The 18,353-nt window shown below is 40.6% G+C and overlaps 1 protein-coding gene across 1 annotated transcript in view; it reads left to right on the top strand.

Moving 5' to 3' along the window:
• LOC308268302 (piwi-like protein 4) overlaps nt 1-18,353 on the top strand; it is a gene marked incomplete at both ends in the record, with an annotated part of 119,366 nt that overhangs the window by 82,433 nt on the left and 18,580 nt on the right. Inside the window, 5 exons of the mRNA XM_080703449.1 lie at nt 1,319-1,430; nt 7,575-7,698; nt 9,146-9,263; nt 13,286-13,397; nt 15,656-15,840. Coding sequence (XP_080559575.1) covers nt 1,319-1,430; nt 7,575-7,698; nt 9,146-9,263; nt 13,286-13,397; nt 15,656-15,840 — 651 coding nt within the window. The remainder of the gene's footprint in view (nt 1-1,318; nt 1,431-7,574; nt 7,699-9,145; nt 9,264-13,285; nt 13,398-15,655; nt 15,841-18,353) is intronic.

The raw sequence follows: 18,353 nt of genomic DNA, 5'->3' as shown, positions 1-18,353 counted from the left end.
AATCTACTTCTGAGCTCCATCCCCAGCCCTTTTTATTTTGCAATGATCTCACTAAGTAGCTGAGGCTAGTCTCGAACCTATGATCCTCTGCCTCACCTTCCAAGTACTGGGATTACAGACACATACTTCCACACCTGGCTCAAATTATGCCTTTTAAATTTCGACCTCTACAATACCCAGCTCTCATCTCCCTGATGCCTCTCCTCGTCCACTCAATTGGAGCCATTCCATTTATTCCCCCAGCTGCTCCCATAGCGCTTTCTTAAGAGACATCTCTTTATTGGCAACTTATCATGTTCCAGGGCAGACAATAAAGTTCATGTGTCACTTTCTTTATAAGATTTGGAGTTTTTGTTTGTTTGTTTGTTTGTTTTAGCTGAAGGCACATTTAATTTCTCTGCAGAATTCTAGCTTTATCTATGTAGAATTTGCCCACCATGCACATTGAATTAAACAGAGGCAGATCAGATGACTTCCTGAGTACTACTAAAAAGCCCACCGCTTACTGCTGCTAATCCAGGAAGTTTTCTTCAAGGAGACATACTAGCCTTCCCCTAGTCTGTCTTCCCCTTGTTCTCTTCCAGGTGTTTTTCTGGGTTGGGTAGCACAGCAGTGGAACTGGTTGAATCCCACAGGTGCTGGCATGGGAAGGCCTCCCTCTTCCCTCCCCTCATGATCTTGAGGCATTTATCACATTCTTTCAGAGTTACCTTGTAAGGTACTCAGCGCTCTGGAGAAACCTGCCTTGGGGGTTTTGAAGGCAGGTGGGGTGCATGCTAACACATTCCAGGTTCTTCTCCTGAAGGAGAGAAGGAGCTTGGAGTGATGAACTTGTTCTGTCGTTTTGCCCAGGGCTAGCCCTAGATGGGCAGTTAAGCAGGGTGACAGAAGTATGGGTTGATGAACCTATTTGGCCCTTTTTACCAGAAAGACTATTTGGAAGCTCAAAAACTCTTGAGTGACACCAGAAGCCAGGGAGAAAGTTTCGAACAATACTTTCAGCATTTGAACACTTAAGAATGATTTACCTGTAGGTAGAGTGTCTCTCAGTGAAAAAAAAACAAGTTGTGACTTGGTGACTTTCTCCTGGCTTTCATTGGAATACAGGAAGCTCCCTGTATCCTGAAAAAGTAATTAATGATCCCTTAAGGTAAAAGCTGATCTTAAAAAAAAAAAAGTGACTATACCTGTGTCACTGTCTTTTATTTTTTCTGACATTCCAGTGTGTATCCTACACTTTGAATTAAAAGTGTGATGAAGTAGCTGCTGATCTGAGATGATTCAGAAAACTTTTATAAACATTTCTTGCATTTACCAGATACAATAACAAAACCTATCGCATTGATGACATCGACTGGTCTGTGCGGCCCACCCATGCCTTTCAGAAGCGCGATGGCTCTGAGATCACCTATGTGGATTACTACGAGCAGGTAGGAAGGTGTTTCGTCGTTGTTGTTGTTTGGTTTTTGGTGTTTTTTTTTTTTTGACACAATTTTTGTCTTTAAAATAAATGAAGAGAAAATAAATTATATTAAAAAAGTGAAACAGTGAGCTTTTGACTAGATTTCTGCCTAAAGTTTTTTTCTTTGAAACTAATAAATACTTGTGCCTTTCCAGTAATAATGTTTCTAAAAGTCTGTAACAGCCCATTGACCATCATATCTAGTAGTTCAGAGTTGTCTCTGTGCAGGGAGTGGTTGTGAAGAAAGCCTGAATGAGTGTACGAAGGATGGCATGTTAGCAAAAAGGGCAGTGGAGTGATTTAATTTTAAATCTCCTTGTTTTCTTTTCTTTTTTTTCTTTTTTTGTGGTACTGGGGTGGAAACCAGAGGCCTTCTACCTCCAGGCTATACTCCCAGACCTATTTTATATTTTATTTGGAAACAGGGTCTCACTAAGTTGCTGAAAGCATCACTAAGTAGCTGAGAGGCTGGCTTCGAACCTGTGCGATCCTCCTGTCTCAGCCTCCCAAGCGCTGGGATTACAAGTGTGCGCCACCATGCCCAGCTTAAATCTCCTTGTTTTCTAGCTCAGAGTCTCCTGATTCCTTTCCAATCCAACCAGTCACCTGAGTTGTTGGGCTGAATGGGTCTCACACACTCTTCTCTGACTTGTTCCTTCTCCCCTGTCCCCACCAGCCCTGGCTCAGCTGAGCCCCTCATCCTGCCTTTCGCTGTCCTACCTCTTTCTTTCTCCCTTAAAATCGAATCTGAATGCCCCTTAAAATTGTATCCCTTAAAATCTTATCATCATCTCCCTTAAAAGCTTCTTGGGGCCTAGGCAAAAGGATCACAAATTCAAGGCCAGTCTGGGCAACTTAGCAAGATCCTTTCTTAAAATCAAAGAATAAAAAGGGTCAGGGATATAACTCAGTGGTAGAGCACCCTTAGATTCAATCCCTAGTCTCTTCCCCACCCCCAAAAAATCATATTTGATTATATCACTTCCAAGCTTAAAATATTTCCATGCTACTTTACTACCTTAGGAGTATCAGCTCCATAGCAGAGTTTCTGAGGCCCTTTGTGATTTGGGCTACTTTGTGATTTCTAGCCACATTTCTTACCATTCCCAGCCCCTTCCCTCTACTCCATTGTACTGGCCTTTGTGGATACTTGATTCCATTTCTCCCCTGTGCATCTTTGTACATGCTGCTTTCTCTCCTGGACACCCCTTTATGACCACACACTGGCCACCCTCAGTACTCAGCTCAGCCAGCAAGTCAAGGAAGCCCTGTGGTGCTCTTCCCAGCACTTTCTTTCCTGAGCTTGGCTGCATCAGGGCATCTCCCACAGGACACTAGTGGTCTGTCCTTCCTGCTGGATCTCAGGCTCTCTGGGCATGTCTCGAGCTAGTTGTTTCTAGATACATAGGGTTAGCATGGTTCCTTGCACATCTGCTGATACTCAAGAAACATTAACTATGGAATCTCACGCTGCCCTGGGAAGCTTTTGTTTGCATTTCTCACAGTTACCCTCACACGCTTCTATGGAATGTAGAGATGTACTAAAAAACACAAAGCAAAACAGAAAACAGAAACCTTCCCTCCGGCTTTCTTTGCCTTCAGGGGAAACTCTCTTTTCCTTGTTAGCTAACTTTGGAAACTTGTCTATATTAGCTCCAAACCCTTCTTCATTTCTTCCTTCCTCAAACGTCAGCAGTCTGGTAGCCAGGTCTGTTGCCATGGAAACAGCTCTACAGAGGTCAAAATCAGTTGCTCTTTTTATCCTAAGCAGCTTTTGGGTTTTTTTTTTTCCCCTTTCCATATCAATAATTACTTTATTTGATTTTATTTTTAATTGACTACACATCTTTATGAGATACACCATGTGATGTTTTGGTACATTTATATATTGTATCTTGGAGATCGCTATGTTAAATAAAATAAACCAGGCACAGAAAGAGAAATAGTGCATGATTCAGTCACATGTGGAATCTAAAACAGCTGTAGTCGTGGAAGCAGAGATATCCAGAAGCTGGGGAAGGTGGAGGAGAGGGGGGTGTGGGAGAGTCAGGAGGAATACGTTCTGGTGTTCTACAACTGAAGGGTGGTTAACAGTAGTGAGTTGTATGTTTCAGTAACACTCGATACCCATGACCTGAACTGCTCTCTTCCTTCTCAGACTCCTGGGTCACATCCCTTGAGGTTCTCTGCTAGGTCTCAGTTTGTTCTGTCTCAGCCTCCTTTGAAGTTTCTTTTCCATTTCCTCCTCAAAAAGACCATTATTCACCATGGTTCCGTCACATAGGGGCTTTTCTTTGTATTTTGAGAAAGTTCAAATGCAGTATTTTTGCCTTGCCCTCATTCCCAAATTACATATTCTTCTGCATTTCCAGAATATATTTGCATGAATATCCTTCAGGCATCTCAGACTAACAGAACTCGAACTGAATTTATTATATTTGCAAATGGGAATTCTGCATCTTGGTTAGGAAATCATTTCATTCTTCATCTTGACTCCCCCTTCCTCGTTCACTTTTCACCAGCCTGAGTTCTGTATCCTTGAATCCCCTCTGGAACTCGTCCCTGCCTCCTCAGCCCATCCCCATTGCAGTACAGGCCTTTCATTGATTTCCCTTTGGGTTTAGGACTATAGTCCCCCTTTCTGAGTCTTGCCACAGCTCTCTCCCTACATGATTCAACATTCTTGCTGCCCCTAGAGAAATCTTTCTGAAGTGCTGCCAAAAAATGTGGCTAACACCATAGACTCTGAAATAAGAAGGTCTTGGCTCTAGTTGTGTAATTTTGGGCAAATCACTAAACATGGAGGTTAGTGAAGGAGATAACTAAACTCACTGTTAAGGAAATTTATTTATGTTCATAGGGTAGTATAAGCATTCAACCAAACAGCAGTGCATGTTGTGTACGTTGAACAAGACAGGAGTACACACAGAGCTTTTAGCCCAATGCCTGCACACTGTGAGCACCAAGCAAATGGCCGGAGAACCTGCTCTCCCTTGCCATCCTCCCCTTTACTCATCTCCAGTATTATAGCATTTGACCTCATCCCACCCTGTAGTCTCATCTCTGGGCATTCCTTCCACACATGGTGCTGTTACCCCATCTATTCACTAAATGGCCTCGGTCCGTGCATGTTCACTAGACACCTGCATAGAGCCATCCTCTACCTCTCTGTACCACCACCCCACCATATTGTAGCTCCAAGTGTCACCTGTCTGTGATGTCCTCTCTCACTTTGCTTCCTGTCCCAGATGCTGAAGAGCCAGCTGTTCTCTAAGCACCAACTCTAAACATCTCATTGATTCTAGAGCATGTCCTTCTCACAGATGAGGGATGGCCCTTGGAATCCTGGATGCATAGTACCTGGCACAGCATCTTGTGCATACAATGTGCTTTGTGTTAATTAAACCCATAGTTGGGTAAACATTTGGGTTTCTTTCCTGCATGATTAAATTTGTTCTTACTTGAACAGATGTATTTTAGGTCTTGTGATTTTCTGAAAAGAGAATCATGGTAATATCCCACTCACTTTTGTTTGTTTGTTTTTTGGTGGTACTGGGGATGGAACCCTTCTATCTCCAGGCTACACTCCCAGACCTATTTTATATTTTATTTGGAAACAGGGTCTCTTAAGCCAGCAAGGCTGACTTTGAACCTGCGCGATCCTCCTGTCTCTGCTTCCCAAGCGCAGGGTTTACAAGCGTGCACCACCACGCCCAGCTCCCACTCACTTTTTTTTGTAGTGAGATGTGGTGTTCTGCATATATATTACAACTAGGGAGAAAAAGAAAGAAACTTGTGTCAACTTTTAGAATGTCCTCCCCTCTGTTCTAGGAGAGGAACATTAGATTATTATGTAGTCACTGCAAATAATGCTATGTATATACAAAATTGTCAATGCCAATCTCAATAGCTTTTATGGGGAAGAAAAGGGAGTGGGTGGGATTTGGAGGGAAACATACCAAGTGATGTTGTGCATGTAGGTTCCCATTACTCTGAACGTTATTGTGATGTATAAATACAGTGCATCAATAAAAGTATATTACAATTACTATTCAGTCAGTTTTCCATGTGGAAAACATTATCTTATCATGAAAAATCTCTGTATGTGTGTGTGGAGAGGTACTGGGAACTGAACTCAGGTGTATACTACCAGCCCTATTTTATTTTTATTTTGAAACCGGGTTTCACTAAGATGCCAGGGCTGGTCTCAAATCTGTGATCCTTCTGTCTCAGCCTCCTGAGTACTAGGATTACAGACATGCGCTACCACACCTGACAAAAAATCATTCTAAAAGCTAAGAAAATTGGGGCAAGGGAGAGAGGTTAAAACTGTGCTGGGAAGTACATCTGGGGGGGAGTTCTCAGCTGTGCGCCAATAAAACATCCTTTTTATGGAACTTGCCTAGTTTGCTTGAGCTGTTTCCTGCCTGGGACTTTCCCACTCCCACATTTTTCTCAAGGTCCTTTCTTTGAATGTTCCTCCTTCATGAAAGCTGCCCTGGTTTACTAGCCCAGGGACCCAGGGATGGTATAATGAGCAAGGTTCAGGAATAAACCCTGAGTGGGCTAGTTTCCAGTATGTAGCCTTAGGAACGTTGCTTAATTCCTCACAGTGTTTCTTCATCTGTGAAGGGGTGATGATAGTGCCAATGTCCTAGGTTGATTGTTAGGATTAAATGAGGGCCTGTATGGTGGTACTTGGGAGGCTGAGACTGGAAGATCAAAGGTTCAAGGTTAGCATCAGCAATTTAGCAAGGCCTTTGGCAACTGAGTGAGACTCTTTCAGAATTAAAAATAAAATGGGGCTGGAGGTGTAACTCAGAGGTAGAACTCCCCTGGGTTCGATCTCCAGTACTACATACACACACACACACATACACACACACACACACACACACACACACACACACACACAGATTAAATAAAAAAATATGTGCAGAGCCTGTCATTATTTGTGTATCTCTGATTCACTTTGTACATAATACAGTTGAGAGTAAAGAAAGGACTCTGCCCCTTTTATCTTTGTATAAACTGTAATTTCTGAAGTGTGGTAGCATGCCGTGTGTACTGAATTAATGTGGTCATGTATAAAGACTCTCTTTTGATAAAGCTTCTCCAGGCTTTTTAGCCATAGCATTAGTTGTACTCAGCACTTTAAAATGTGATTCCTGATTTTTTAAATTTCATGACTAAAATTAAATAACAGAAATATAGAAATGCTTCCCTCTTACACCCCAGTTATGTTGATGTCAGCCTCACATAATGCGTAGGTGTTTTGTAAATTATAATTCCAGTTCTGTCATTAGCACTGAGTAAATTATACTGGAAATGAACATTATTGGAACCTTTGCCATTGGAGGGAAAAAAACTTTTGGCAAGGTGAGAATGTTGAAATTCAGGTTTAGAAAGGGAAGGGGAGCGGGGTATGTGCTGACAGCCACTGAGGGTTCTTTGTAAAGCAGACACCTTTTGGGTGGTTCACTTCAGTACCTCAGGGCTACTGTTATCCTCGTTCCATACGTGAGGGAAGGTGAGTGTTATGGTCCAAGTAAAAGGAAGAGCTGAGGTCAAACTCACACTCGCTGGATTTCTGAGCTGCTTCCTTATGATACCACACTATCCTGGATGTTACACATTTTGGGGAAATCTGAGGTTGACTCAGTTTATATAACCCTTGTCTCGAATTTGTGTATGGACATTTTGAAATTAAATATGGATGTTCAGAACCAGCTATTTAAGCATGGGCAGGGTGCCTCAGTCATCAATCGTGGAAATACCCACTGTAAGTCAGCCCCAGGGGGTCACTGATGGACCTGTAGAGCCAGCTGGAGGCTAGTCTGAATCTGAATGAAACCCAGTTAAGGCAGGGTCATGACTTTTTTAAAAATGGTGTTGCATCATAAAAGATAATTAATTAAACTGGTCCTCAGATAAAAAGTCCTGGAAAAATTCCCAGAAAGTAAGTTTCAAGGAGTAGGAAATTTGGGGAAATTTTTCCCTCCTCCACTGAAGTTTTGCTGTATATTCATTTTAAGATTTATTGCTTATACGTAAGGATGATAATTTTTAAGTTTTCATATTAACTTTTCCCTTACTAATCTTCATCATCCAGCAATATAATATCACCTTATCTGACCTAAATCAGCCAATGCTTGTTTCTCTGTTGAAAAATAAGAGAAATTACAACACTGAGCCTTGGATTGTTCACCTGATACCTGAGCTCTGCTTTCTAACAGGTAATGTTCGTGTTTTTTTACTGTCAGGCTTCTGAGTCTGAGCAGTGGGCAGACCTTCCTTAAGCTACCTGAGTACAAAAGCATTAGGTTAACTCATGGGGGATAAGCTAAGTAACTTATCCAATGGTAAAGACAAGTATGGGGACGAAGAGCCCTTGGGAATCTGTTTCCTTTATCTCAAGTATTATACTTGATGTAAAATAAGCCTCTCTATTTTCCTAAAACCAGCTTGTTCTTTGCTGTTTTTCAAACTCACCAGTATATGAAGCAATATGACTTTGATTTTATCAGGTATATTTCTAGAGTGTTCCCATAATTATCTTTCACTTACATTTGCCTGAACTTCTAGAAGGTAATCCTCACTCGTAGAGTCTGAATTTTCTCGAGTGCTTTTAGTAATGTTTGACTAATATCATGTGACTAAGAGAGATGGACTTTCTAGTTTTTACAAATTTGTATTGCTTGGCCGGGCGTGGTGGCGCACGCTTGTAATCCCCGCGCTTGGGAGGCGGAGACAGGAGGATCGCGCAGGTTCGAAGCCAGCCGCGCGCGCTGGCTTAGGAGACCCTGTTTCTAAATAAAAATATAAAAATAGGTCTGGGAGTGTAGCCCAGAGGTAGAAGGGCTTCCAGGAACCCCAGTACCACCAAAAAAAAAAAAAAAAAAAACAAATTTGTATTGCTTGAATCAGTGATGATGTGTGTATATATGTTAATTTTGCAGTTAGAAAAATTAATAGGATAAATCTTTAAAGGGAGGGATGCTCATCCCATGTTGTAGTATCATATTGTCACTCTGCATAGTCTGTGGTAGTCACTAGCCACATGGATGGATGAAGGAATAAATGAATGAATGAATGTAATGGTACTGAGGACTAAATCCAGGGCCTTTCACTTCTGAGCTATTTCTCCATCCCTGTTTTATTTTTTATTTTTGAAACAAGGTCTCACTAAGTCACGATCTCACTAAGTTGTTGAGGCTGGCCATGAACCTGCGATCTTCTCATCTCAAACTCCCAAGTACTGGGATTACAGACATGTGCCACACACGAATTTATCTCACACTTGAAACGTGACTAACTCTAGTGATAAACTGAAGGGAGATATGTAATACATGTGAAATACAGACTAGATTTCAAAGACTTAATGTTAAAAAGAAAAAGCAAATGATGAGTATTAATTTTTAATATTGATTACATTTTGAAATAATATATTGAATTAAATGACATGTCATTTCATAATATTTAATAATACATAATTTTATCTTTTTTAAAACTATGACTACTAGAAAAATTTTAAAGACATAGGTAGCTTGCATTTCTTTGGGACAGTCCTGTCCAATGGTGACTCTGATTTCAGTTTGAAGGGAAGAGCTTCAGCTATACTTGAGATGGAAGGCTTATATCACATGTTTGTTTCTCCACCTTGTTTTTGTTGGCATTTCATAGGCTTGACTGAGCAGGCCACCTCTGATTTCCAGCTGATGAAGTCTGTGGCTGAAGAAACACGACTCAGCCCTTTGGGCCGGCAGCAGCGCCTGGCCAGGCTTGCCGACAACATCCAGAGGTACCGGGTCACCTTGCCGAGCCTGGGCCCCGCCTAAGCCGAGTGTGAGACTTCAGTGATCTGTATGGTGCTCCCTCTCTCAATGCAAATATTTCATTGGTCAATTCAGAGGAAGGCACTTTTGGAATCTGTGGTTCAGAGCCTGGAGGTTCAGTCAAGATGCCTGAGTGTGGCGGGTTGAGGGGAAGAGATGGGAGGCCATGCTACCGGGTAGCCCACAACAACTAGGCCGCTGTACTCTCATCTGTTTAGTTCACTGAGGCATGGGTTAATTTTTGAGTGAAGAAAAAGGGTTATAATATTAAAAAAAAAAACCCAAACCACAAAACCTCCTTCAGATTCCTCCTACAGTATTTAGGGTCAGGAGTGCTCTGTCCTAATTCATGTCCTAATTCTGTCCTAAACAGAGTTTAGGAAACCCCAAATAAAGTTCTTTTTTAAAAAAAAACTTTTTATTGGTGCATTGTAGTCATACATCTTAATGGAGTACAGGATGGTGGAGACATACAAGCACACATCACCCAATTAGCCCTTACCCAATTCCGGCCCCATTCCCTCCCCCTCCCTTCTTCTCATGTTTGCCTTAGTGATTGACTGTGATATATTTGTTAATGTACATCACGAACGTTAGATAATTTCCTTCTTCCTCCCTCCCTATAAAGTTTTTAAACTTGCGATGCCTTTGTCCTTTCATTTAGCTCATTGGATTTATGACAGTTTTCAGCCGTAAATGAGATGAGAAAATCGAACTTCTCCCCGGTTCTCCTTTCTAAACTCCCAAAGTTGTGCTGTTTTATATTGTAACCTTGTGGCTGTTGGGAATTTGAAACATGGCTAGCACACTTAGAATTGTTAATATTTTGGCTATATCAGGTTAAATAATATATATACACATATATATGTGTATGTGTATATATATATATATATTTTTTTTTTTTTTTCTGAAGATTGAGCCCAGGGTTGTTTTACCTCTAAGCCACATCTCCAGCCCTATTTTATTTTATTTTATTTATTTTTCTTTTGTGGGTTTGGGGATGGAACCCAGGGGCATTTGACCTCCTAGCAACACCCCCTGCCCAATTTTTTTATTCTTTATTTGGAAACCAGGTCTCACTGAGTTGCAGAGGGCCTCACTAAGTAGCTGAGGCTGTCCATGAACAGCGATCCTCTGGTCTCAGCCTCCCAAATGCTGGGATTACAAGCGTGCGCCACCACTCCCAGCTTACCAGCCCTATTTTAATTTTTATTTTGAAACAGGGCATGAACCTGTGATCCTTCTGTTTCAGCCTCCCAAGTATTGGGATTACAGGTGTGTGCTTGATGCCTTGCTAAATAATAGGTAGCTAACAAATAAATTGTTACTTTTTAACTTTTTTGTGTGTGTGGCACTGGGGATGAAACCAGGGGACTTCTATCTCCAGGCTATACTCTCGGACCTATTTTATATTTTATTTTATTTAATTTATTTATTTATTTTTTGGTGGTACTAGGGGTGGAACCCAGAGGCTTTCTACCTTCGGGCTATACTCCCAGACCTTTTTTATACTTTATTTGGAAACAGGGTCTTACTAAGTTGCTGAAAGCCTCAGTAAGTAGCTGAGGCTGGCTTCAAACCTGTACGATCCTCCTGTCTCAGCCTCCCAAGTGCGGGGATTACAAGCCTGGGCCACCACGCCTGGCTTATTTTATATTTTATTTGGAAACAATGTCTTACTAAGTTGCTGAGCGCCTCACTAAGCTGAGACTGGCTTCTAACCTGCATGATCCTCCTGTCTCAGCTTCCCAAAGACTGGGATTACAAATGTGCCACCATGCCTGGCTACTTTTTAATGTAGCTACTAATAAAATTGCATTGGTAGCTTGCTTTATATTATTATAAAATGGTAATTTTTCTTTTTTTTTTTTCAATACTGGGATTAAACCCAGGGCCTCATGTATACTAGGCAAGCACTCTACCACTGAGCTATACCCTCAGTCCTTTTATTATTTTTTATTTTGAGACAGGTCTCACTAAGTTGCCCAGGCTGACCTTGAACTCTAGATCTTCCTTTACTCTCCTGAGTAGCTGTGATTACAGATGTGTGCTTCCATGCCTGGGTAAATGGTTACTGTTCTTTAAAACATATTTTTAGCCTGGTATGGTGGCACACACTTGTAATCCCAGCATTTGGGAGGCTGAGACAGGAGGATTGCAGTTTGAGAACAGCCTCAGCTACTTAGTGAGGCCCTTTGCAACTCAGTGACACCCTGTGTCAAAATAAAGAATAAGAAATAGGGCGGAGGGTGTAGCTCTAAGGTAGAATGCCCCTGGGTTTCATCCCCAGTACCAAAAAAAAAAAAAAAAAATCATTGTTAGAGATAATGTTACCTCCTGGAGGAATTTGGAAGTTCACATAAGCAAAATAAAGAAGTAACTCAGTAATACTTAATGGATGGATCATAATTGAATGAATATTTTTTCAGATATTTGCAAATGCATATAATTTGCAAATGGTATTGTACATCATGTTTTGTAACTTATTTAAAGGTTTCTCACATGACAAATGTGTGTCTCTGTTATCATGCCGGTGGCTTCAGAGCCTCCATTTTTTGGATGCACATTTTCTTATTTTCCTGGACACCCCTCCTGACTTGAGCCTATTTGAGAGGAGATTCTGCTTTTCCCCTTTGAGCAGTGGATTAGTTTCCCTCACTTGTCCACCTGCCGCCTTTCAGTGACGCCTCTTACCCTGTTTAGTAGCCATTAATGACCTTACTCAGCCTGTCATCTTGGGAAGACAGAATCTGAAGCATAATATTTAATTCTGAGGATTCAATGAGACCAGACAAAACATAACCTTAGTAGGTAGACATAATGAGCGATTGAGGAATGACAGTGGTTCAAACCTCCCTAAATTTGGAGGTGGAGGTTTAATAGAGATACATAAGTATGGATCTCAAGTGTAGGGAACAAAGTCAAAGTGCTTCCATTAAGCTGGAACTTATAGCTTGGTAGAGGTCATCCATATTATCCTTCCACGAAGCAAAACCTAACCTATGATAAAGCATACTAAGTTACAAACAAACTTCTGTATAAACATAAAGGAGAGCCGGGCGTGGTGGCGCACGCTTGTAATCCCAGCATTCGGGAGGCTGAGACCTGGAGGATCGCGGTTCGCGGACAGCCTCAGCTACTTAGTGAGGCCCTCTGCAACTCAGTGAGACCCGGTTTCAAAATAAAGAATTAAAAAAAAAAATAGGGCAGGGTTGTACCTCGGAGGTAGAATGCCCCTGGGTTCCATCCCCAGACCTGCAAAAACAAACAAACAAACAAACAAACAGACTGCCATTATTGCTTATAGTAAGGTCTCACACTCTCCTCACTCACCTGTCTATCCTGTGGATCTTAATCACTGAAAGTGGTTTAATGAGAGAAAAAACTTAAATCCTCATATCTCTTCCCTTTTCATTCTCCATCCACTCCCAAGATAACTAATCAGATATTCCCAGAAGACCTTTTCCTATTCAGAGGTTTCCAAGTAGCTCCTTTTGGATAAGTTTGTTAGTAGGAATAATGCTATCTAAATTAATTAAGCACAAGCATGTGGCAGGCATTGTGGTAAGCACTCTCCCTATATTACAGTATTTAATCTTCATATCAACTCTGTGACATAACTACCTTATTATCCCGATATTTTGCCTCTAGGGAAACCACAGCTTTGACGATTTAATAGTTTACTCAAGGTTGCACATTATTAAATGTTAGAGGTAGACGTTAAACCCAGGTATGCCTTGTTCAGAGGTTAATTTTTCTAACCAGCGTGCTCCACTGAAAGCCTTTTCCCATCCCGGAATCTCCCATGTGGGCACAGTTGTCCCATAATTCTTTTAAACAGATAAAAAGAGGATGAGTAGAAATAAAAGCCAAAAATCCTAAAGAGAAAAAAACAGCCCCTGCTTAATAAGTTATGACTCCATCTCTAATGATTACAAAATCTTGACAAAACCAACTCTTGAATTATTTGAAATACCTCTATCAACAGAAACAAAGATGCTCGTTTTGAGCTAGAGACCTGGGGTCTGCATTTTGGAAGCCAAGTGTCTCTGACTGGCCGGGTTATGCCTTCAGAAAAAATACTGCTGCAAGACCACACAGTAAGTGATGTGGTTTTACGTTCATTTGAAATTATTTACCTGAATGTGTGTGAGTTTGGTCATTTACCCAGAGTGGCTGAGGGCTTGCAATATTTGTTTGGTTTCTCCCTGTCTTCCTTTTGTTCCAGGACTTCAGGTCCCCTCTGATTTCCTTTTCAGTGTGACTTTACTTCTGTGGACCTAGGAGCATCCAGTGGACATAATTTAGATCTGTTATAAATCAGTATTTCAAACCATCCCAACCAAAATATGCCCACCTAGTATTGGCTGTTGTACCATTCTCCCATGATTTCCAAAAAAGGAAACCATATGTACCTGAAAAAAATTTATTGACTAGTGACTGTTCATTCTGATAGACCTTGTTTTCTTGTCCCAGAATTGTTTTTTTGGTTCCTGTGTCAGTTATGTCATTCAATCTTTTCAAATGAAAGTAATTCCAGAACCCATCCCAGACAAGGCACATGAGGAGAAAGACACTTTGAAACCTGAAGATCAAGAGACATACCATTGCCACTTCTGGGCTTTAGTGAAGAAAAAAAAAAAAACACATTTTATGCAAAAACTGTATGTTGTGGAAGGCCTAGCCAAGTTGCTGAGGCTGGCCACACACCTGCGATCCTCCTGCCTTATCCTCCCAAGTACTGGGATCACAGCATATGCCACTGGGCCTGGCTAGAACCAGTTGCATTTCACTTCATTTTAAATGGCTCTCTTGTCTTTATTTGGTAGGACAACATGTGTAAACTAATATAACTGAAAGAGTGTTTCATGTTGACAAAATGGGGTGGTTTTCATCATTTCATTAGGATAATCTGTCCAAATTACTGAAAGAAACTGGGAGGGGCTAATTTAATGTTTTTTTTTTTTTTGTGGTACTGGGGATGGAACCTAGGGATCTTCTACCTCTGGGCTACACTCCCAGACCTATTTTATATTTTATTTGGAAACAGGATCTTTTAAGCCAGCTGAGGCTGGTTTCGAACCTGCGCGATCCTCCTGTCTCAGTCTCCCACACGCGGGGATTACAAGCTTGTGCCACCACGCCCGGCTTAATTTTAAACACTTATAACACTTTTAAGTACTGAATGTACTCCACTAGGATCTGGTCAGGGGTCAGTAAGAGAAGTGCAGTTTCAAATCCACATGTAAAACAAGTGTGGAAATAGGTCCCCTTTGGAGAAAGGGTATTACAATGGAAAAACCTGTCCTCTAAGAGGTCATGATTAGCTAGAGGTTACTTTATCATTAAATTCTAGGTCACTTGTTTGTTTTTATAGTACTAGGGAATGAACTTAGGGTCTAGTACATGTTAGGCACGTGTTCTACCATCTAGTCATACTCCCAACACTTGGCCAAATAATTTTGAAATTAGGTCTTAGGAACTGATTATTTCCCGAAATTAGGTTTCAGGCATTGATTAAACTGAGGGTTATAGGCACATTTTTCTGGGTTTCAGCAGGCAATGCTGTGGGCAGGAAGACTGTGGCTCACTCCATGCTGTGTGTAATGGACAAAAATAGACACTGGCTCCAGACACAACTACTTATGGAGGGCCCTTCCCTTGTTAAGATTACCCGTTGGAGCCAAGTCCCAGCCAGAACACCCAGTGGCAAGGCATCGTAAAGATGCCCGATGGCTGGAAGTGAGCGCAGGACAGGAGCAGCCTCAGCCTGCCACCGTTTCTAGCTGACCCTGTAGCTTCTCTCAACCACAGCTTTTGTGTCTGTAAAGCCAGGGGATCGTGTTGCTTTTTAAAACATTATCAGCCTCATCCTTGTGCTTCGATGTGACTACTAGCATAACAGTCTTAACTTCCCTGTAGGACTTGTCAGTGTTAGGATGATGGCCTAGAGTATATATCGATAGTCATCATTTTCTCTTTGAGATAATAGAAATTCTAAAGTGAGACCAAACTGGGCAGTCTGCTTGCCCAAGCCATTCATTATAAAGGTTATAATCTTAGTGCTGGAAGGGAACCTCAGAGATCTTTGGATCAGATCCATTCACTGTGCACAGCAGAGATCCATGAGGTCTTACTCAACAGTCCTACCTGGGATGAGTCCTAGGAGCCCCTACTCCTAAGAAGCACACATACTATGTTCAGTTGTGTAGGACGAACCTGTGTTATGAGACTGTGAATAGCAAATGTCTTAAATAGTTTCCATTGTGACAAATATTGACCATCTGCATGCTGTTATATGATTGCTCTATGAAAAACTATGCTCATTTTTTACCTTTTATGGTTATTATTTTCTTAGTGTCAACCTGTGTCTGCTGCTGATTGGTCCAAGGATATGCGAAATTGCAAGATTTTAAGTGCTCAGTCTTTGGATAAATGGTTAATTTTATGTAGCAACCGAGCCGAGAATGTGATTGAGAATTTCTTGAACTGCTTGAGAAGAGTTGGAAGTCCCATTGGATTTAATGTGAGCTACCCTAAAATGTGAGGATACACTGAGTTATTTTTATATATTGAGTTTATTTGGTAAGGAGGTAAGGAAATAATGGCTGACATATCTATGAAAGTTTCATCTCAGTAATGTTTCCTAATATAAAGTGCAAGAAAATAGCCATAAGTTGATAGAGTCTGCAATGATTATATATTTTTTAATAAAGCTAAAATACATTTTAGGTGGATCAGTGTAAAACTTTGGGGTTTTTTGTTTATTTGGGTGGTTTTTTTTTGGTGGTACTGGGGTTCCTGGAAGCCCTTCTACTCCCAGGATACACTCCCAGACCTATTTTATACTTTTTTATTTTTGGAAACAGTGTCTCTTAAGCCAGCGCGGCTGGCTTCAAACCTGCACGATCATCCTGTCTCCACCTCCCAAGCCCAGGAATTACAAGCGTGCGCCACCACGCTTTGTTTTTAAAGTTCTTTCTTAAGCAAATCCCATGACCTCAGAATCTTTTTTGTACTAATTGGAGTATAAATCCTTAATAATTCTACATATGACCTCAAGTTTTTTCCTTTTGCCATATTACTTATAAAACTTAACAGCAAACAGGATATTAAAAAATAAAAGATGCACTTCTTGACGTACTTGATAGATTTTATGCCTTAAAATGTAATGTAGAGATAGATTGAAAATAAGCATTTCTGATTGTTACTATACCAAGACTATTTATAACAATGTTCTAATGAAACCAAGTTCATTCATTTATTCTTTGAACATTCATTATGTAAGCAACTACATGCTAGACACTAAACCATTGCTGGGGATGAGATAGATATAGAAATTGCTTTAATTTAATAAGGGATACAAACATAAACTCCTGCTCTAAGTTTAAAAATGAAAAGCCATGAATCTTTTTTGTACTAATTGGAGTATAAATCCTTAATAATTCTACATATGACCTCAAGTTTTTTCCTTTTGCCATATTACTTATAAAACTTAACAGCAAACAGGATATTAAAAAATAAAAGATGCACTTCTTGACGTACTTGATAGATTTTATGCCTTAAAATGTAATGTAGAGATAGACTGAAAATAAGCATTTCTGATTGTTACTATACCAAGACTATTTATAACAATGTTCTAATGAAACCAAGTTCATTCATTTATTCTTTGAACATTCATTATGTAAGCAACTACATGCTAGACACTAAACCATTGCTGGGGATGAGATAGATATAGAAATTGCTTTAATTTAATAAGGGATACAAACATAAACTCCTGCTCTAAGTTTAAAAATGAAAAGCCATTTTCATAAAAATGAAAAGGTTGTACCTTATTTTATTGAAACTGTTAGGTTTAGAAAGCATACTTTTTTTCTCTTTGTTTTATTGGAGGTACAAATAGCCTAATTGGAAGTGTGGGAAGTTACTCTTTTTTTGTTAGGGGGGGTCTGGGGATGGAACCCAGGGGCATTCGACCTCTGAGCTACACCCCCTGCCCTATATTGTATTCTTTATTTTGAAACAGGGTCTCAGTGAGTTGTGGAGGGCCTCACTAAGTAGCTGAGGCTGTCCGCGAACCACAATCCTCTGGTCTGGTCTCAGGCTCCTAAATGCTGGGATTACAAGCGTGGGTCACCATGCCCGGTGAAGTTATTCTTTAAATACATAATTACTAATTACATCAGCAGTACTGATATTGTTGAAAACCATAGCTATTCCCAAAGTCTCATTTTACCCATAGTTTAGAATTCTCCTCTTATCAAATCTGTTAACAAATCGCCTGGCTCAAGTTTCCCCTGATCTAGTTTTTCCAAACCCAAGAGCAGGAAAGGATTATGAAAGAAGCTACAGTCTGCAGACCCCGGGCTGGCATCACTGGCTCCTCCCAGAAACTCAGCAAGCCATGCTCACTGTCTTTAGCCTGTTTTATTTCAAAGTCCCTATTTTATTCTGTTCTTTTTTCTTCCTATAAAGTATCCATTTACCTGTTAAATTTACATGCATAACTTCCCTCACCTAAAACATTGCCTGATGTCTGTAGCAGGAATGGGCAGCAAAGAGTTGCCATACAGCAGTTTGAATTGGAAAAGTGAGCCATTTAGTTGTTGAAATGGTTGATTGTGGCCCTTTACACAGCTTTGAGAATCAGTAGTTAGGGGTAAGTGATTCTGCCACCTGCTGGGCAAGTTTTAAAAGACTACTACTAGGCATTGGAATAATCCAATCATATACACATAAAAGAAGCTGATTCCTCATTAACTAGATTTACAAATGGCTGTGTGGGGAGTTCTTTCTGTGTCCTCTGTCCCCATAACAAACTGTTACATAATTGATAAGTACTTGCTGACTGATGGATTGATTAAGCTAGATAGTGCAAGCTGCCACCAGGGAAACCAACAAACACCCTCCCCGGGCACACTCCAGAGTCTTACAGATTAGTTGCACATCTTGGTTTCATTAACCTGATTCCTGAAACTTTTATTTTTTATTTTATTTTTTGTACTGGGGATTGAACCCAGGGGCATTCTACCTTTGAGATGCAACTTTAATTTTAA

The sequence above is a fragment of the Muscardinus avellanarius genome (assembly GCF_963383645.1).
Source record: "Muscardinus avellanarius genome assembly, chromosome: 1".
Classification (NCBI taxonomy): domain Eukaryota; kingdom Metazoa; phylum Chordata; class Mammalia; order Rodentia; family Gliridae; genus Muscardinus; species Muscardinus avellanarius.
This window is presented reverse-complemented; position numbering and strand designations above follow the sequence as displayed.